Source organism: Olea europaea, chromosome 16 (assembly GCF_002742605.1).
Source record: "Olea europaea var. sylvestris chromosome 16, O_europaea_v1, whole genome shotgun sequence".
Classification (NCBI taxonomy): Eukaryota; Viridiplantae; Streptophyta; class Magnoliopsida; order Lamiales; family Oleaceae; genus Olea; species Olea europaea.
The window spans coordinates 6651341-6671699 of NC_036252.1; the positions used below are offsets into that span (position 1 = coordinate 6651341).

At 36.8% G+C, this 20359-nt stretch overlaps 4 protein-coding genes and 1 non-coding gene across 8 annotated transcripts in view; 1 reads left to right on the top strand and 4 right to left on the bottom strand.

Annotated features, from left to right (window-relative positions):
- LOC111411926 (tyrosine-specific transport protein) overlaps nucleotides 1–1137 on the bottom strand; it is a 6488-nt gene extending 5351 nt beyond the window's left edge. Inside the window, exons 1-2 of one of the 4 annotated variants that reach the window (XR_002705925.1) lie at nucleotides 615–1136; nucleotides 264–304 (exon numbers count right to left, since the gene is read on the bottom strand). Coding sequence is in view for 3 of the 4 variants with exons in the window: in XM_023042604.1 (XP_022898372.1) it covers nucleotides 264–304; nucleotides 615–915 (342 nt within the window). In the remaining variant the exon portion in view is untranslated. Of the gene's footprint in view, nucleotides 1–263; nucleotides 305–614 lie in introns of all 4 variants that reach the window. The other 3 variants (XM_023042604.1, XM_023042605.1, XM_023042606.1) reach the window with 3 other exon arrangements.
- A 1517-nt stretch (nucleotides 1138–2654) lies between these two features.
- On the bottom strand, nucleotides 2655–6670 carry LOC111411927. Its single transcript, XM_023042608.1, has 2 exons — nucleotides 6206–6670; nucleotides 2655–4780 (listed from the first exon to the last, which is right to left on the bottom strand). The coding sequence occupies exon 2, from the start codon at nucleotides 4755–4757 to the stop codon at nucleotides 2835–2837; it is 1923 nt and encodes a 640-aa protein (XP_022898376.1). The 5' UTR covers nucleotides 4758–4780; nucleotides 6206–6670; the 3' UTR covers nucleotides 2655–2834.
- A 1217-nt stretch (nucleotides 6671–7887) lies between these two features.
- Nucleotides 7888–9049, bottom strand: LOC111411928 (cysteine proteinase inhibitor A-like). The gene is made up of 2 exons (XM_023042609.1): nucleotides 8745–9049; nucleotides 7888–8276 (listed from the first exon to the last, which is right to left on the bottom strand). The coding sequence occupies exons 1-2, from the start codon at nucleotides 8844–8846 to the stop codon at nucleotides 8091–8093; spliced, it is 288 nt and encodes a 95-aa protein (XP_022898377.1). The 5' UTR covers nucleotides 8847–9049; the 3' UTR covers nucleotides 7888–8090.
- A 5611-nt stretch (nucleotides 9050–14660) lies between these two features.
- Nucleotides 14661–18952, bottom strand: LOC111411929 (translation initiation factor eIF-2B subunit gamma-like). The gene is made up of 13 exons (XM_023042610.1): nucleotides 18745–18952; nucleotides 18553–18648; nucleotides 18364–18441; nucleotides 17384–17464; nucleotides 17085–17304; nucleotides 16947–17005; nucleotides 16490–16539; nucleotides 16294–16381; nucleotides 15939–16199; nucleotides 15740–15832; nucleotides 15498–15602; nucleotides 15159–15275; nucleotides 14661–15057 (listed from the first exon to the last, which is right to left on the bottom strand). Exons 1-13 carry the CDS (start codon nucleotides 18826–18828, stop codon nucleotides 14992–14994), a joined length of 1398 nt encoding a protein of 465 aa, XP_022898378.1. The 5' UTR covers nucleotides 18829–18952; the 3' UTR covers nucleotides 14661–14991.
- A 90-nt stretch (nucleotides 18953–19042) lies between these two features.
- TRNAA-UGC lies at nucleotides 19043–19115 on the top strand. The gene has a single exon. It is a non-coding gene; the product is annotated as a tRNA-Ala (tRNA).
- The last annotated feature ends 1244 nt before the right edge of the window (nucleotides 19116–20359 follow it).

The window sequence follows — 20359 nt, forward strand, 5'->3', positions numbered from 1 at the left end:
GAAGAGTTTCTTTCAACTTTCTAAAAGGTAAATTTTTTTTTTTTTTTTTTTTTTTTTTTTCAAATGAGTACATACATTAGAAGATAAACGGAGATCATCAAAACCTAAAGAGAATATTCCCACAAAACATGCCCCAATTGGCTTGGACTGAAGTTAATCTAAATTTAGATTTGGGACACCAGATATTTAATCGATCATAACTTTTTGGTGAATTTAGATTTGGGCACACCATATAATAATGTAATAGAGAGGAGAAAGCATACAGTTGTGCCAGCAACAAGAGAAATCGCACTGCTAAGGCTTCCTGTGCATTGTCAGGGAGAAGAATGTGTCATTTACAATTCAAGAGAAGACAAAGTAAGAATGCAGAATACATATAAACAAATAGGTATTGTTATAAAGAATGTGAGCTATATCCTTGGCTAAGATTTTGACACCATGGGCCTTCTTTTATCTAAGAGAAGCCAGGATAGTGACACAAATAATGAAATAATAAAAAGGCTTCTTCTAAGAGAAGCCTCAACTGATTACGCAACGATTCAAAACCCAAAAAGTCTAACCTTTTCTCACACCATGCAGAAAAAAAATTGACCTTTCTTGAATATAAGATTTACCAGGTTCTCTATTCAGTGTGGCTTGATTAAGGTTAGAAAATAGCCTCTCAAATTCATACACTTCTTCATTTTCTTCTACAAGCTGCTGCTGCTCGGCGGGCTGTTTCTGTGAGAAACATTTTATCACAGCACGAGAAGAATAAGCAAAACAGTATCTCATTAACAATTTTTTTGTTGGTGGACGAGAATTCAAAGAGACCACTACAGAATTCGGGTTCTCGCTTTCATTAGGAGATGGAAATGATAATGGGAATTTGGGACTGCAAATTACAGCTGATGAAGATAAAGAAAAGGGCACCATTATATGAAATTTGTGATGTTCCTGTTCTTGATTTCTTCTTTAGGGATTTCTGTGATTTGATGAGCAGTTTGAAGGAACTAGAAGTGACGTGGCGTTTAGAAATCCAAGTTCTAACATTGGAAGATGATGTGGGGGCCATAAGCTAAAATAGGGCCTAGTGCAGTTTACAATAACTTCACATGATATGAAAGTGGAAGCGCTTCCTATCCGGGTGACATTGAAAAGGTTGTGAATTTCCAATGAATTTTTAAGGAAATTTGTAAGGGCGGTTTCAAATCTTTCAAAACAATAGGGCAGATAAATTCAAATTATTTAAAAAATGTACAGTAGAAAGACCTTTTTAGTCTTTATTTGAACCCCATTTTTCTCAAAAGTCATTTTTAACCACATATTATTTAGTAAAATAATATTATAGGCAAACCAAAATTTTTCCTGAATTTTTAACCACATTCTCCATAAATTACTATTTAAAAATGCATTCTTTCCATTAAAATGGGACTAAAACAAGAGCTTAATGTTCCCGTCCATAAATTTGAACAATTTTTAAAAAGACAAAATGGTATCCATTAATTAATTTTTCAAGGGAAATTTGCTGCGGGGATCCCAAAAATGTGTAGCACGATCCTAAACTTTTGATAAATGAGCACCAAAAGTACATTTTCATCCAAAAATCTATATTGACCAAAAGACTAGGAAGGTGCTTGACCTTGATCAATTTTAAAAATGACAACGTGGTCATTTAACACTTGTTTGATGGCCTTTAATTTGAAAAAAAAATTATGTTTTGAATAGTATTTTTGGAGAGTGTGTGATTGAAGGAATGATAGAAAAATCATTTCGACTCGATACCTCTAGGGCTCCCTTTTTAATGGGGGCAAGGACTACCCACCTAATTAGGTAAATGGAGCGAGATGGACGGGATGGGGATCGTTACCCGAAGCAAGTACGGGACGGATAGGAAAAACATGGTCCACACCCCATTTAAAGTTATTTTTTCAAATTTATGATTTTTATCAATATCATCATTTTTAAAGATAACATAAATTGTTCTTAAAAAAATTGGAAAAAAGAAGAAGATTATATTAATTGACTAAAGATGTACAAAAAATAAATGAAGCGATAAATGGGATAGGGGACCTGCCTTGACTTGATTCGAACTTGCCTCATCCCACTTTAATCGGGCATGAGAACAGGGCAAGATAACAAAAATACTCGACAGGACAATGGACAGGAATGACTGGCTTGGCCTGTTGTCATCTCTAGGTTAAAATTAGGAAAAAAAAAAATTGGATTTATGTATAAAATATTTTATTATGTAAATTTGTGATTGAAAATGAGTATGAGAAATAAATTAAATTAAAAGCCACCAAATAGGGCTTAATTAATTGAAACAACTGAAAAAAATAATAATAAATAAGTAGATAAATAAAAGGTATTCATCTTACCAATCTATCCAACCCCACTCACTGGTAGGTTGAGAGGCCTCCGTCACTGTTGATTTTGAAGATGATTTATTTGTCTTTATCTATTTCCTTCTAATTCTTGAAAGATTCTTGTTAAAAGGAGGATTTGGATGGAAAAAATGAGATCGACGGATGTGAGATATTTGGAGTTCGAAGAAACGTTGCCATTATCAAACAAATTTCTGCTTGGCATCCTATAAAAAAAGCCCACAACGACAACCATACCAGCAGAAATCAAAATTTTCCATAAGGTAATGGCAGTTTGCAACAATAAAATAAGAAAGATGATCTAAGAATAAACCAAAGAAACTCAGATGCTTGTTCCATTAAGATAGACCGTTCATAAAGCGAAACATGGGCAAAGCATCACACGAACCAGCACAAACAACAATTCAGCAAATTTTTAGTTCTATTTCACTCTACTATTTTTTATTCTCACTCTCCTCTCCATTCATACTAGAGGGAAGGGGAGGAAATGAACTGTCTAGGTACACTGAACAGGTCTCTCTCTTCGAAGGGAGAAGTCCAATCCCGAGAAACACTAGCAGTCGTTTCAGATGTGGCTACCCGATCCTGCAACCCTGAAATCGAAATGCCATTCCCATTGGATAAAACAGGTCTCTTGGTAGACATTCCTAGACCGTAGGCGAAAGAACCAGATGCACTAGTGTTGTTTTGCATGAAAGGGTTTGTACCAGACCACAGCCCTCCGGGCTTCAACCTAGACCCAATATCCAAACTCCAGTCTATGCTGGCGAAATCTAACTGTAACATTGAGCTGCCTGTATTCCAGTCTACTGGAGATGACGATCCAGAAGCACCGTTAGTGCCCAGACCAGAAAAGAGTCCAAGGGAAGTAGCAGCAGATAGAATTGGTGATGTACCTGCCTTATTCCACAAACTGTTCCCCCGGGATATTCCTCGGGAATCCATTGCGCTCCTGCTGGACACAAATTGCTCCTGAGGTTGGTAATGCAGTTGGTTATACAGCCGAGTTGAACTAACTCCATTGGGGCTCACACTCCTTGTGACAGTAACAGGTGGGACCAAGCCAGCACTAGTTGGATACCAACCCACAGCTGTCCCAGGCGGAGATGAGCTAACACTTGGAGTATGTATGTGCTTTGCATTCAAGGATTGAGGTCGCTGCATCACTATAACAGGTTCTCTAACTGATCCAAGCTGCAGGTTCTTAATTTCGTTACCAGCAACATAATGTGCTTCTGTTGATGGAGGTGAAGCCAGCAAAGGTGATGTTAACGAGTAGGGCATAGAAGGATTTGATCCTGCACTCAGCCACCTTTTCTCCGCCGACTCTGAACTGTGCTGTGGTTTTGTTAACTCGACTTTCGGTTGCATTTTCTTTAACGACTGTACATTTTTGGTTCCAGATTCTACAGAAGATCCTACCGTCCCAGGAACTTTGGTATAATAAAAATCTTTTTCATCCCTTTTCTGTTGTATGGTAGTAGATGAAGCCGGATTTTCTAGTGCCCTCATTGCATTCTGACTAATAGCTATTGGTAGATAGCCATTGCCAATAGAAGGACAATCACCAGTTTCTTCCGGCTTTGAAGGACCAGCAGGGAGCTCCTGCTTCTGTGCCTTCAAGGTTTCTTCTGCCTTTACAAGATCACCCTCACAGGCAACAACAACTCTTTCAACCTCCTGCTTGGAGGCTTTATACTGTATTTCCATATCTGTAATGCAGGCAAGCTCTTCTGATATATCAATTTTCAAATTACCCCCTCCATCAAGATTTTTTCCCCTGTGCTTGTCTTCTTCGCCTACTTCAAACAGCCAAGCTACTGACTCCTCTACTTTGCCTTCATTCAGAATAAGAGCCATGGTTGCCCTTTCTTGAGAGAAGCCCATGGCCACAAGTTGTTGTGCAAGTTTTTCTAGCTTCCTTGACATGAGATAACCACTGCACCGTTCATGCAACTCTTGAGCTCGCCTCTCCTTTTGTCTTTGATGTTTCCTCTCATTTTTCTGGCGTATTTTGTCTCTTTTGTCATTGTCAGCTCCAGGTACTGATTCCTGATGCTGAGGGGTGTGCAACATTTTCTCTTTTAGGTCCTCTGACTCACCAGAGCAGCTACCAGTATTGGAAACAGAATCATATTCCACGCCAGTTCCAAATGTGTTCCCACTATGATCGTCCGTTTCATCTATGTTCTGGAAACGACCATTCAAAGGAAGCTGACCTGCAAAAGACACTGGTGCCGTCTCAAATGTATGGAATGTTCCTAAAACAGGATTGTATCCATTAGCCACGACCCCACCGGGTGCAATAGCATGACCTGACTTTGAAGAATCCCTGGGGGATTCCTTCCCAGCCTTTTTGTCTTTGGACTTGGATCTGGATGCTGGAGACATATCCTCAACTTAACTGCTAGTTCCTGCAGCCAAAAAGGATAAATCTAATTAAAAATCAAGATATGCAAACTTCAAAGATTGAAGCACAGAAGCATTGAAGGTTTACAAGAGCATTCTATTGCATTCCAAGCAAAAGAATCAGTTTGCTGTATTAGCAAGTACATTGTAAATATTAACATTTCTTAGATTGAAATGTACATGGAACCGCATGCCAAGTAAAACGAAAAACATCTTTTGGTCATAACAGGCTACATATAGAAAGAAAGAACAGAACAGGACCAATTGTTAGGAGCATACACATAATGAGTTGGCAGCTGCTTGTGCGCATCTGTGAGCAGAGTAATCACAATTGGTCCTAAACTCATGAAAATAGAAAAATTTCTCCATATTCTTCCATTGGACCATTTCACGAAGACAGTAGACATGGAGAAAATGCAAAAGGTGAAATAAGTTTTTATTTAATATTAGCTACAAATAATAATTAATTAATTAATTAATTATATCCTTTCCCAATTATGAATAGTTGAACCCAATATTATATTAGAAAGTTGAACCTAAAATATCACAAATGCATCTTTCAGCAGACAAGATATTTGAACCACCTCTGAAAACAGTATCAAATCTAGAGCCCTTACTCGTCCAGAATGGAGATGAAAACAAATATATAACTTGAAAAAATGTTGATGAAAGCCATCTCTTAAGAAAAATGTAATAGAAACTCATTTTCCTCTTGAGAGTTTGCTCTTAAGCAGTTAAGCCAAAGCCAAAACAATAATGCGAGAAATTTTTTATTGCCGTATAAGCTATTCAAGAAATGCAAGAAAGAACGTTCAGTAGTTCCCACTGCTATGGGCCTATGGCTTATTGTGGTTTATGGAACTTCCTCATGCTGCTGGGAAGAATCCATACGAAAAGCCAGTGCGATAATTTTCCTCTAAGCAGCTCTATTTCAATATATCGTTGCCACTGACAACTAAGCCGAGAGGGAAACGCACACCACCAATGCATCTACCATCTTTTATCTCTCTAACCATCAAAAACACTACGGAATCATCCTTCTGGATTCCCTTATTGACCTTCAATTTTAAAAGTCCCACCACATTTTGAAAGCCAACAATCTTAAATCGTTTTCTTTCTACCACCACTTGCCCATATTTTTCCACTCACTTCTAATATATGCATATAACGTACATCAATTCTATACGAAAATGCACCCATAGGAGTAAGAAAAGCAACATGAAGGCCTCTTGCAGATCAGGAATAATTCAAAGATGAAAAAATCAACATTCAAAAAACAAGAACAGAAAAAATAAACCCACAATTCAAAGCTTTACAATGAGCCCGTAATCAAAATCAAGCAAAACAAACCAATTAAAGTAATAATAAATAAAGCATGAGCCTCTCTCCCGATCGATTAAAAATTAGGAAGCGCAAGGGTGTGGCCTAACCTGGAACGGATGGATCGAGAGAAAAATGTTCTCTGTCGGTTCAATTAAAATTAAGAAATGGATGTTTGGATTAAATTATTTGCAAGATACACACAGCGATAGAGTGACAGATTGGGTAGAGAGATATATAGATAACTAATGCAAGGCTGAAAAACGAAACTGAATCAAGATTAGGGTTTTTTTGGCTTTCCTTTTCAAATTTTCGATATTTTCTCTTGTTTCGAATTAGGAATGAATTTGCGTAAATAAGAAAGTAGAAACAACGGAATGGCCACGCATTACGGCTGAGATATGATCATGTACTTCTAGAATATATATGCTGTTGTACATTACGGAAATATTATGCCCTTTCTTCATAGTACAAGTTAGTAAAGCGAGTATTTTTCCGTGGCCCGTTGCAGAAGATTTTTCCATTAAGGCGCGGATGTTACAAAATAACGGAAGGTTACGTCAAAATAAAACCGTAACGGAAGGGACACCTGAGAGAAGGAAAACAATAAAATTAACGAAAAATTGGCATTCACCGACGTTATTCTTCATCTCCCTTTCGTTCTATTTCAAATGGGAGTCCTTAACTTTCAATCTTCGTATATTTTAACCCTTATCATGGATTTTGGATTTCGTCTAATAATTCATTAATTGGTCATGTGTCTCGAACACGAGTAAAAATATTTAATTGGCTTATTCATAGGTTGAGAACTTCCTCCCATTTTTAATATTGAGGTTGAAAATAAAATCTACAGTGTACGGAATTGCAAGTAAGGGATGTAGAAGGGACGAGAGGAAGAAGGTAGAGATGCAAAAAGAATGGAATGAGAGGATAGAGAAATGGGGAGGAGTGAGACTAAAAGGAGAATGATCAGATCAAAGGCTTGAGACGATTGCAAGAATAGAAAAGAAAAATAAATTGACATTTTTTTAATTATTATTATAGAATGGTGGCTAGGTGTCAATTTGTCTAAGATTACATGTATAGTAAATGAATAATGAAATAATCATCCTTCCACAGTATTTTATGAGGAACTTGGAAGAAATGATCAAATTCGACAACCTATTTTAAATTTTTTTTCATTACATCGTATTTTAATTATAATAAATATTTTTAATCTTTGCTCATTTTCGTACTTATATCATCAGCTTTTATCGTCAAGAGTGCAAAATATAACAATGGAATTATATGGCCTCCCACTTGAGCCATTATTACCAAGTTATTTAGTATTTTCTATCGCTTGTTTCATATGTATAACATTGAATTGGCAGGTCAAACAACGAAGTCCAACCTTAAAATAAAATCTTAAATGAGACAAAAATATGTAAGACATAATTAATCGAGACTTGTAGGGCATTTTACATGATGATACAAGCTATTGGAGCATTGAATAGAACTCACGAATTAGATTTTTTGACTTTCTTTTTGTTTCTTTGATATCATCGAAATCCTCTCTAACATACTAGTTTTGATTACTATCACAATACAATTATCTCCTAACAATACATTTAGTTTCCACCAACCAATGAAACCGTAGAAATTTACTTTCTTGAATGACCAAGACATCAAGTTAGATGAGAATTAGCACGGTCTACCGCTCATTCAACAATCTCATTGGTTTTTTACTTAACAATAACTCAGGAAGCATATGCATATACAAAGGGCATGATCGGTAGCATAAAATTAGACGACATAAACTCGAATCAAGAAAGCTGCTTCAATTTCACATTGCCAAAAACTAGCACAACTCCATAAGTTATTTTAAAGAGATTACTACCATAGAATCAAGGCTGCACATTTATTTTACTAAGTTTAGACACTATCAAACATCAGCAAGCCTGTATATTTATCTTACAAAGTAAATCTGCTATAGGAGTTACCAATTACAGAACAGATTTAGGCATCACCAACAAGCTTGAATTCTTGCAATTCCTTGAAGTCCATCCATGGCTTGACCCACACCTTAGCTTCGTACACTTTCTTCTTGTCCCCGTCTACAGCCTCCAGGGTTATATAGTACATGGTCCCTGCCACTACCTGCTCTTTCACATTCACTACCTTCTTGAATTCCAAAAGTGTATTCTGCAACCACAGAGTGTAGGAAAAATAAATGAGTTTTGAGACTTAAAATCCAACATTTCAAACAGCCATTATTCATTCCCACAAAGAAAGGAACATGTGAAATTATGGCTTGGGATCTGTTAGTTAAGTTTTAGACTCGGATCGACCTCTGCGGTGAGTTTTTTCCTGTAAACTTCTTTTCAGTGAATTGCTGCGGCGGCAGATGAAGGCTTTCTCACCTTTGAGTCGAAATTCTATAAACCATGAGTGTTCTTATTTGTCAATTTACTGCTATTTTATTCCTGAATCAACATTTTAGTTTCCTAGCTCTTTTGTTGAAATTCTGATATTAGATATTAATAAATCCAATTTAAAAAAAAAAAGAAGGTAATTATAATCGATAAGATGTAACAAGAGTCATGAAAGCCCATTTGAAGATTAACAAAATTAACCAAAAAAGGGGTAAAAAAAAAAAAAAGCACAGAAAACCTGTTTTTTGTTGTGTTCATCAACGGCAAAACGAGCGAGATCTTCGATCTCAAGGCTATTCTGAGATCCTTCACTCGGGCGAATTCCTCCAACTGTAGCCATTCTCACAGAAAACTGAAAAATCTAGCAAAGAAAACTCCCTTTATCTTCTTTTGGTGTGTGAATAATTGAAGGCAGAGAATCCAGTTATTTATATAGAGATCGGGGGAGAGTGAAAAGACGCGTAAATTCAAATCCTGAAATTCATTGTTTGTTTTTGACTTGTCCATTTCCGTATTTTCGTTGATGACTTAGCCAAGAAGTAATAGAGAGGGGAAGTACAATACAAGGGCAATGGCCCATTGTTTTTTAACAAATGGAACATTTTCGAAGTGTGGACCATTTTTATGGGATAAGATTTTGTACTTTGGATTTCTTCATTGAAAATATGAACATTTATTGTTTTGAAATTAAATTTTATAATTCATGAATACACTGAAATGTGTTTACAATGTTTCAATATAATAAGTTAAGCTTATGTATGGTCCCGATAGTGTTGCATAAAATTGATTCTCTCCACAATGGTGTGAGTTCCTTTTTATCTATTAACGTATTGTGATTAGGGGTGACAATCAAGCTGACCGCTCGGCTCGTAAAAAAAGGCACGTTGATTGTTTGGGCTCGTATTTGGACGAGCCCGAGCCGAACCCACCCGGCTCATCCATAGGCGGACGGCTCATGGGCCCTTGCCCACAAGCCTAAAGTTCATGAGCCCATGAGAGTTAAAAAAAGGGAAGAAAAGAGTCAAAAAATAAAAAATCTCTAGCTCGTCGACTAGGCTCGTGAGCTCACGAGCTCGTGGGTTGCCACCCCTAATTTGTGACGGGCACTTCGGATATGAAAGAAACAAACTTTCAAATTAATTTTTGACCTTTTGTTGTAGAGTCTATTTTACCGTTTCTTGAAATTCAAATATGGGAAAGAATTTGACACAATTGAGAGGGGTGATTCAGTCCTTTGACACAATTGTCAATGAGTATATATGATAATTAGATGAATAGTAGAGATATCCTAGTTAGCCTACAAAAACAAATTGATTTGTGGGCTTCTTCTTTTATAAATAAAGCCCCTGTTTGCCCACATTCTCTTCTCCAACCACACAATATCCCATAAAATAATATTACATATAAATTAAAAAAATTTCATTTTTTTTCAATCAAACATTTTTCAATAAAACATGATTCCAACTATTAAAATTTGAAAAGAATGAGGCCAAACGGGGGCAAAAATATCATATCTAGCAGAGTGTGACTCTCTTTGCTTAGCCCCCGCTTGGCACCTATTAATTTTCATTCCATTACATTTCATTTTTTTCTCTTATATTTTCAACTCCACAATTTTTCATAAAATAATATTATATATAAACCGAAAACTTTTCATTCTTTTTCAACCACTCATTTAAAAAAAAAAAAAATACTATTCCACCAATTTTCATTTCCACAAAATGGGGCCAGACGAGGGCTGAATGCAATGATTTGTCTGATATTATGTTCTTTTGAATAATCTCAATCGTGGTTTTTATCGATTGTACTCTCAAAAATTTTAATAAAATGATCCACCAAATTACTCATTTGGCATGTCAATTCTGGAATCAAGTCTCTTGGTTAGATAATTTTCCAATTTTCATGTCGTCAATATTAGTGTGATGCTCAAAATAAAAACCACAGTATTGCTTATATTAGAAGAAATGGAACATTTCAAACCTATAAATTTTATTTAATACAATGTACTTGAGCACATGGATTCCAATCACGTATTTCTACTTTAGGTGGGTCACATTTAACTGTGCGTGGCCCATTTCAAAGGCCATTCTTGCGTTAATTTTTGGGCTGCATAAGTTAGGTTTGGCCCATTGTTAAACGGACTCTAAATGGAAGAGTGTCTTTCATCCGTACATTTTCAATTCCTGCAACTTCTCTCTCTCTCTCTCTCTCTCTCTCTCTCTCTCTCTATTGTATCCCTTGCCCCCCACGACCACTTCTTTTTCGCCCGATCAACCTTCTGTGTAAGATCCATTTTCACAACTAGTTTTCATCGTTCCTCCGTTTTGCACCCTTTATTTTTTTATAGGATGCAGTTAAATTAATTTCTAATTTTATTATACTAACTTCAAATTGTGCAAATTTTTTGGTGAACAAAAAAAAAATAATAATAATAAATATTGGTACTTAAAATGGAAATTATATATGGGTTCCCCCTGTTTATGGTGTAGAGAAGGAAGAAGGGTTTTCACATGAAACTTCTATTAGAACAGTTACATAATTTCTGTATAAAAAAAAAAATATTGAACCCAAACCTTAAAGGTCTCCCACCACCCCGTCCCTGGAGCATCGTGAGAGAAGTTAATCGCGGAATGTGCCCCAACAGGTCAGGGAATAAAAGCTATTTGTACACTGGTACCTATAAAGAGTCTCAATCTATATTTCAAAAATCGAATCATCACACTGCAGTTGCTATCAAGGCTGAATATACCTCATCCTATATATGGGTTCACCCTGGTTATGGTGTAGAGAAGAAAGAAGGGTTATAAATCTTTGCTACAGTGATGTTTTTCACGGGAAACTTTTATTAGAACAGTTACATAATTTCTATATATATATATATAGATATGCTGGCAGTTAGCATATTAGTTTGTAGTTCAGTCAGTTGGTGCTTGGCGCTTATTTATAGCACGTTAACAGATGATATAGGAAATATTAGTTTGGTCCCAACCTTTAAAATTAAAATACTTAATTCTGAACCATAAGTTCCGTTTGCATTTCATATTTTTTACATAATTCTATTATTATAGCATTATTTTCCTTATGTGAGATGCATAATCATGAGTTTTTGATGCATAAAGTTGGCAAAACACCATGCTGAATCCAACTTTATATAGACGTCATCGATTCCCTTTTATTTCTTGTTCTCTTCACTATTTTATTTGTATTTTTCTGTACTGGTAACCCAAAGTTGATTACTTGTACGTTTGTTAACAAAGTTTTTGAACAAAATATATAGTTTTATTGTTTTCTTCAAATGTCGCTCTCTTTCCTAGCTATTACTACGCCGCCGATTACCAATTATAGCAACCCCCCCCCCACTCCGGGCGGCACTCGGCCACTGCATATCACATTTGTGGAGGTTTTATTTTCGATGACAAGGGAATTTTATTTTGTTTGATTCATGAGGTGCCACTTGCAACCGAAACAAGTATGTCCCAAATAAAAACCCTCATCTTCTATTAAGGTTTTCCTTCGAATCCTGGACGCAGGTGGCCATTATCTAATTACGTTTTTAACTTTTTCACTGACATGATGATGAGATCTTTCTGTGGATATTACAGGATAAAGATGCCCAGTGCATGTTTGGGTTGGAATTGTACTTTCTTGATTGCTTACACTGTGCTGTGGAGGGGCATACAAAAGCAACGGCCGAATGGCTATGGTTATTTTTCCTTTCGTTAATTATATCTATCTGAAACTCTTTGGAGGTTCTTCCCCATCCCGATCCCGTCCCCAGCACGTTCACCAATGCATAAAGGTTGATTGATAGGGAATATTTGGGAGAGTGTGCGCTTGTGTTTGTAGTGTGAATTTTGCCTGCTGTAGGGCATGTACAAGCCACTCACATGCTTGAGTGAGTGGGTGACTAATTTAAAAAAAAAAAAAAAATTTGCCCACCCCCATGCATTGTGAATGGCTTGTACAAGCCCTGTGAAAACAGGGTCTATACAACCAGCAGAGTTCTTGTAGTGTAACCAATAAATGACTACTTGTATGATGAACAATTTGAGATACGATATAATTGATATAGCGAAATCAGGCCTTGAAACTGAACATAAGCCCGCTATTGCTTCACCAATAATGATACTTGTACTCTAGTGTACACCATTACACTGTGATTAAAAAATTCGTGAACCGCCTCTCATGTGAGGGGGTTATATACTAGAGTACATGTAGCATTTCTCATTGCATGGAGCATTTATATGACTGCTTTCTTCCATCATCAAAACGCAGCTAATTCTGCTGCTTATCTTGTAGTTTGCTTCTGAACTGTATGCAACAAATCTTCAGGCAAATTTTGTAGAGTTCTATGATCATTTTGCTACCTTATTTTCGTTGGGTGACATGTTACCCATTGTACACTGAGCTTCAATAGGTTCTTTTCTTTACTTTCCTATTTAAATGTTCTCTGTTAGTATTAGTGTATGCGTAAACTGTAATACGTAGTATTACAATTGGACGAACAAAATTTTAGTCTTTGGTATTGTTCTAAAGTATTATTTATTTTACCTCATCAAATTTTCTTCGTACTTGAAAATGATCCACTTTCACGTTCGAGAGAACGTGTGATAAAAGAATATTTCTTATCAAATAGATCCGTGGATCAACACTCCAACCATCAAAGTAGCCATGACATACAATATAAACAAAGAAGTTGAGGTGAAGGGCCTCGCTGATGGGTTTTATCTCCTACTGGTTAAACTTTACTGAGGAATGAAAAATTGATAATTAAAAAATGGTATGCCAAAATATTATACAATATACAATTTGTTATTTCGACTAAAGGTATTTTTGTCTTTTTAATTATTTATAATGACATAATTAAAATTTATTCGGCAAATTATGTATTTTGTAATTCAAACGCGAAATGTAGTATGTACTATATAAATTTGGCCTGGCTGAGTCTTCCACCAATTCTACTTTCAATTCCATTTCAACCAAATCCCAGCTTCAACTGGCCTTAAAAATGTCAGAATCACTCGCTGAACTACAAAATCTTAAAGATTTTGTGGTTAAAAAAGGCAATGGAGTAAAGGGCCGCTCCCAAACAGACCTCAAAAGCATCACAGTACATCCAGCCCCCTGAAGAAAGACTGGAACAAACCCTAGACGAAGCACAAAAATTCATACCCACAAAATTGATGTCCAAATGGGATGAGCCAGAAGTTGAAGATTCAATCTGCAGAGCAGCAGCCCACACAGATTTCTTTCCCAATTGAGGTTCTTTCGGTTGCCAGTTGAGGAAAGAAGGAAAAATTCACCTTCTCCAACTGTACAGTTGAGAACCACTTCCAGTCTTCTAGTTGAGAAGGTTGTGGAGTGGAAATATTATCTTTTCCATTTTTGTGATGATCAAGAAATTGATGACTCGAAACTCTGACATTCTGTGTCCAGGTGAGTTTTTTGTGGATTCATCTTCGCTTATTTAGATGTAAGTTCATCTTAGTAAAGGCAATCCATTTGATTCTTCTGTAAATTATTCTTGCTTGATAGATTAGCCGCTCATTCTATTTTGGACTAACTGATTCCATTTTCCACCTAAATACTGTGTATTGTTAGGGATACCGTGCTACTAATTGAGAAAACCAATTTTCAGTAAAATTCCATTCTGATAGAATTTGCTCATTTACAACTCTGGATTCTTCGTTTTCAGTAAATATATGTGGTTGTATGCTTACCAGGCCATTCTTGACTAGGCAAAATTTTGTTACTCAATTACAGAGATCAAGTTTTGGAGTACATACAGTGGACAAAACCCTTATTCAGTAAAGGCCGTGATGGTAAGAAGACAATTGTATGTGCAAAAATATGATGTAACAGAAATGTGATGGCATTATCAATGGTCTTTGTTAGTCCCAATTCATAATATTGTCCAATGGTCTTTGTCGGCAAACAAGTTCTAACATTAATAAATAAGATCATCTCTAACAACAGGCAAAATGAAAAGTGGAATACATTCGACCCAGTTAAAATGAAGTTAATTCCAGTAAGATATGACTACAAGAAGCTCTTTACGAAGCAGCCATTTATGTCCAAGAAACTCAACTTCGCATTTTTCATCCAGATGATTTCTAATTTTCCATACTTCAATTATAATATAAAGCCAAAACCATTCTATGATAGCACAGATAGACTGCAGAACGACTTAATTCCACTACAAACATTTCCAATTCATGGTACAATGAAACTTGGTGCGTAAAAAACTTTTGAATTAAAATCATTAAATTCTACAAACAATCCCCACTAGGAAAATGACAATCTCAATTTCCCAAGTGCTAGTCAAAATTGGTGTTCTCTCCTTAACCCTCGAAGACAAAACAAAAGCACAGAGGAGACTAAGCAAAGGCATGAAGGAGAGCAACGACGACACAGAGAATATAAATACGAAATGAACACATGCACAAAGAAAAAATATTTAGTGGAGGAAGGCATACTCATGACTTTTATTTCTTGGCCAAAGACTCCGCTTTATATTCACTTCCAGCAGTAACCACGAAGCCTGCTCCAACCTGAAATGACGGTGCACAGAATTATATCAAGAAAAAAGACAGATATATGTGTGTGTGAGAGGGAGAGGGAGAGGGAGAGGGAGGGGGAGAGGGAGAGAGACCTGACAATCCTTCAAAATGACACGCTCTTGGAGCTGTACATTACTGCAGATAACAGAACCTTGGATGGAACAACCATCTCCAATAGTGATATGGTCCATAATAACAGAACTGACAACCTGCAAATGTATAGAGCCGAACATTTCAGTAGCTAATAACTATTTGTCCAGAAAACCTACAACTGCATGATTGAAAATTATTATTCTCTCTTTATGTGCAGAATGAACATCCCTGATTTTTATTTTTCTTTTTCTTTTCTCACATGCTTCGTGGATGGTGCTCACAAGGTAAACTCGATTATTCCTGATTTTTTTTTTCTTTACTGAAACCTAATTATATACCTTCACATTTGAACCTATCCGACAATGACGGCCAATGACAGATTTTTTAACGCTGCACTTGTCGCCCATCTGTGAACCATCCCCCAGCATACATTGTGGTCCCACCTAAATCAAAATCATTTAATCAAACATAGAGTGATAATCCTCCAGAACAAAAGCGTACAGAAGAACCTAAATATGCTGCAAAATTTAGTTAAGATCATTCATATATAGACTATTACATGTATATAAATACAACTCACCGTGGTTTTAGATCCAAGTACAGCAGTGGGATGAATTACGTTGTTCTGAGCAGAAAAAGAATAGCCTGATAGGTGATTTGCATCTCCTACTACCTGATCCACTTAAGATTTGACATCAGCTCATAGAATAAAAAGTTAAGAACGATTTGAGGCAAACAGAAATATAACATGGAGCGAAACTTCCAAACATGAAACTCACATCACGGTTTATGTCGCTAAATGCTTGAATGGAATTTAAGCGCGCACAATACTTGCTCTTGTTCGCAATGTAAACACAACATTTATGAGTTTTCCTTGTAATTGAGGAAGAACCATCGGGACCCAAGGCATAGAGTTCATGAAAACTTGGTGTAGATGCATTAGCCAGAAGTTGAGATGGCAAGATTTTAGCATTCTGCATAGCATCCTTACTATTGCCATTTTCGTCTGATTGGACTCCATTTGACAGTAATTCAGATCTCTGACATGTCATCAAGATTATGAACAATTAGAACTTGGCAAAAAATCCAACTTCATATCTCCTAAAACAAAATTATCAAGCGTAAAACACTAACCAGCTGGCTCCTAACAAGATAGGGCAATACATCACGTCTCAAACTTTGAAAAGTTTCCTTTTGATTAAGAACATCTTGCAGAACAGATCTATGAAAAAAAAAAAAAATTAAGCGAACAATTAGTAAAATTCGTAGCTGATTGAGTTTCAAACAAAGAACAAGAACTCATTTAGATGCGTTGAGCAAAAACTCAAACCTCTTGAATGCATACATATGAGCATCCATTAGATCAGCACGAATTTCCATCTGCATTAGGAAGAACCGAAAGAAATGAGATAAGGAAGAAAAGGAAACTTCATCAATAATTTGCTAGAAACTTATAAAGCTTCAGCAACTTTTTTTGCTGGCCACTGTCCACGCAACATAATATTGACTTAAGAAAATTTCTAAAAATGATATTGGATTAGTTGTGAGACTTTTCAAACTAAATTTAATGTATAATTTCAACTTCCTGTACTACACTGAACCCCAATACCCATGTCAAATGAAGAGAAAGGACTAAAATATTTAAGTGTTTCCATGTCACATCTCCCAGAATTTGAAGACCGACACATATCTATTCCCCAAACCATGTCCTGGTAGCTTGGAAAAAATTGTCTTGAGGGATTTATTTTCTATTGAACAGCAGTGGATTGGCAGAGGAAACTATCTACCTGGCTGACAGCTCGGAGAATGCTCTTCTGGACTCGAATATCTTTCTCAACTTCAGCTCCTATCACAGAAATGCTTAGTGAGGGAAATTTCTAATCACATAACATTTAGAAACAAGTGGATATTTTCAAACATCTCACCAGCAGCTATATGCAATAGAAATTGCTTAGTTGGGTCTAATGCTATAATGTTATACCGTCCTGGTTTCTTAGCTTTGTCCTTTGCACCAGAGGAACCTGAATCAGATGGTCCGCTGGCAGGAGCAGTGCAAAGCAGAGCAGTTACTACAGCATCATGTCGTCTGTGAGTAGCTGCCACTGCCCCAGGGGGAACATCACAAACCAAATCACCACTCACAACCTACACAAGGAAACATGTGAATTACTGAATCAATACAGTGCTAGCAAACTCGAAGGCCAAAGTAGCGAAGAATTCCAACCAAGATGTCCTTTGCAGTCAGTCTATGATCAATAGCTCGAAGAGCACCAGCTGTTCCAACATCCTCGGGAACTGCAGCCACCTGCAGTAGTTATATCATAACCACGCTAGTTGTGAGAAAAGTTTAGATAGTCAAGCTATGAGTAGAATCATCTGATTTCAAAGTGTATCAAGATACGACCATTGCGCTTCACTTCATATGAAAAGGTTTATCAGGAGTAGAAAAATGATAATAGTATATAAGGTAGCAAAAATATCATTAGAAACCTGGTACAAATAAAACTGTTCCAGTTGGAGTTGGAGTGGTTTTGAGGCTAGGATTCAGAAACCCCACTTGGCTAAAAAAAATTCCTAGGAAAAAGAGAAACTTTCCTAAACTCACCATGATTCATAAGAGTGATATGATGTTTATGGAACAAGTTAATAGATGGAGGGGTAAACCAGTAAACCAAAAGTGACAAGACCGATTTGCTCACTAGGAACATAGTAGCATTGGAATAGATGTATCAATGAACCGAATGGTATGGTGAAAGTAGATTCATATAAACAATCTATTTTAAACATTGAAACACAATTGGTCGATTAATCTCATTGAAAATTTGTAGCCCCGTATCTGCATCTTCCCAAAATTGTAAGGTTGTTAATTGTCTTGACTATGCCTCTCTCTCGTTTTGTTTCCTCAGAAAGAAACAGTATTAAAATGTTCGACATTCTCTTCTCTTGTTCGTAGCTACTGAACCAACTACAAAGAGAGTCATTATAGGCTTTCTAACGAAAGAAATAGGTAGTTAGTAGAAACCGAATCCAAGCTCACAGTTGAATACCTTACCAACTCTCTTCATGATAAATGTTAGGGTTCATTTGCAAACTACTCAAGTTTGAACTTACTTATGTAACTTAATTTATAAAAGTATCTATCTTTTCCTTCTTTTATTTACATAACGCTATGCGCGGAAACAGTAAACATCAGTCAAAATTCACCTCAACATGTAATCGATCAATATATGTGCCGGAAATCCAAGCACTGACAGAATGCGCTGCGGTTTCCCCTTCAACAACCTAAAATAAAAAGAAAACTCAATTTTACAATTTCCCCTTAGAACCCATCAATACCGACTTTGGTTCAAAACAAAAAGTAAAAAAGGGTAAAACAAAGCAACAGTGACATACCACAATAAGATCTTTAAGGTTTTTCTGCTCGAGAAGATCGATAACATAAGACAGAACAGGCCTGTTTGCCACCGGCAATAGGGCTTTCGGCACCTTCTGAATTTTTTTTCCAATTGGGTGTTATTTTTTTCGGCACATAATGAAAATAAATGAATATTACAAACAAGTAACATGGGCATTCATGAGAGTAACCTTAGAAACGAGAGGAACCAAGCTTTTCGAAAAGCCGCCCGCTAACACTACCACTTGAAAATCCATTCCTCTTGCGATTTCCATACAGAGCTCTCTACCAGTCCGCGTGTGGGCAGAAGAAGAGATCAAAATAAGATTCAACAGATGTGATTTTCAATTTTGAGCGTGTACCGTTCTAATCTTGCGCGTTTGTGTATGTTTTGTGTAGTTTTAGGAGCTACAGAGGTTTTACGGAAGTGATAGGCGCATGTCCACTTAATTATAATTAATATATTTAAAATAGAGCCATTGACACAAAGGGGATGTAGCTCAAATGGTAGAGCGCTCGCTTTGCATGCGAGAGGCACGGGGTTCGATCCCCCGCATCTCCATTTTCGTTTTTACTTACCTGCTTTTCTAGAATTGAGGGAAAAGATTAACTTTCCTTAAATAAATTTCCCTCACTATCGATTTTTGTACCCTTTTTTTTTTTTTTTTTTCCTCTCTCTCAAAAGATTCATTTAAGAAGAGTACTGTCAATATTTTGACGTCCTTCTCTCCTATCTCCAATTTTTAAGAAGAAGTGCATCCATATCTCCTAAAAATTTTCAAGCTTTTTTATTTTTATTTTTTGTTGACACATAAAAATTCAGCCCAAATCGAACAGCCTAGAGAATAAAGCCCAATTGGAGGATCCCCAAATCAGATAGCCCAAAGAACGAAATTCAATTGAACGAATCAAGGTGAATGCCCAAATAAGGGGCCCAATAGTGCGGTAACGCCATCGTCCAAGTTTGTAAGTCGCTCAGAGTCTGAACGAATAGAGTGGCATACGGTCGTCCAAAGTCTCGCCCAAATCTTCAAGTCGCCCAAGGTATCAACAAGCATAACGCATTATGATGCAGTTATTAAGGCAGTTGCTAAAGTAACTTTATCACGTTCCACGACTCAAGGGATTCAATCGAAAGCGGTTGAACGATGCAAGATAATGGCAGCAGTTAAAAGGACAGTTGCATGACAAAATGGCCACTACAAAGAAAGTGGATAGTTGTAGGGCGATCAAGCAGTTTTTTAGAGCAGTTAATCACAAAGGGATCGCCTATGAAGTATAAAAGGGAGAAAGAACTTAGAAGTAAAGGACCGAATCCAAAACTCTCGAACAGAGAATATGTAATTTTCATTCCTTTAGCTTTTAGACTTAAACATTTCCTTTTCTGTAACTCGTGTGCTTGCGCCCCTTGGAGGCACGTTGTTTTCCGTTTCCAATTGGAAAGTTCATCGCCAATAAAAAGAACACCCCTTTTTGGGACTTTGTCTCAAGAGGTTTCGTCCCTTACACAATCGTCTGATCCTCTTTAATTGTTAGCGAATTAAACCGCGCGAAACAATTTGGCACGCCCAGTGGGACGGTGGTGTTAGGTGTTGAAGGTGCAAAAGGTGAAACAATATGCCTCAGAGATCCGACAAGGAAGGAGCAAGTCAGGGAGGAATCCAGTCTGTAATCGAGCGATATGAGGAGCAACATGCCTCTCCACGAACAGATGGACAAAATCAGAGCAGTAACAGTCGTTACGAACCAATGACGAAGCTGAGTCCTTGAACCATGCGTGCATTACTTGGAGAACTCACGCAAGAC

Excerpts from the sequence above, each read along its gene's own strand:
- LOC111411927 (XM_023042608.1), bottom strand. The coding sequence starts at position 4,757 with ATGTCTCCAGCATCCAGATCCAAGTCCAAAGACAAAAAGGCTGGGAAG.
- LOC111411928 (XM_023042609.1), bottom strand. The coding sequence starts at position 8,846 with ATGGCTACAGTTGGAGGAATTCGCCCGAGTGAAGGATCTCAGAATAGC. Across the intron at positions 8,277-8,744 it reads ATGAACACAACAAAAAACAG|AATACACTTTTGGAATTCAA; the intron begins GTTTTCTGTGCT and ends CTGTGGTTGCAG.
- LOC111411929 (XM_023042610.1), bottom strand. The coding sequence starts at position 18,828 with ATGGAAATCGCAAGAGGAATGGATTTTCAAGTGGTAGTGTTAGCGGGC. Across the intron at positions 16,200-16,293 it reads ATCTTGTTAGGAGCCAGCTG|AGATCTGAATTACTGTCAAA; the intron begins GTTAGTGTTTTA and ends ATGACATGTCAG. Across the intron at positions 15,833-15,938 it reads TTAGCGACATAAACCGTGAT|GTAGTAGGAGATGCAAATCA; the intron begins GTGAGTTTCATG and ends TAAGTGGATCAG.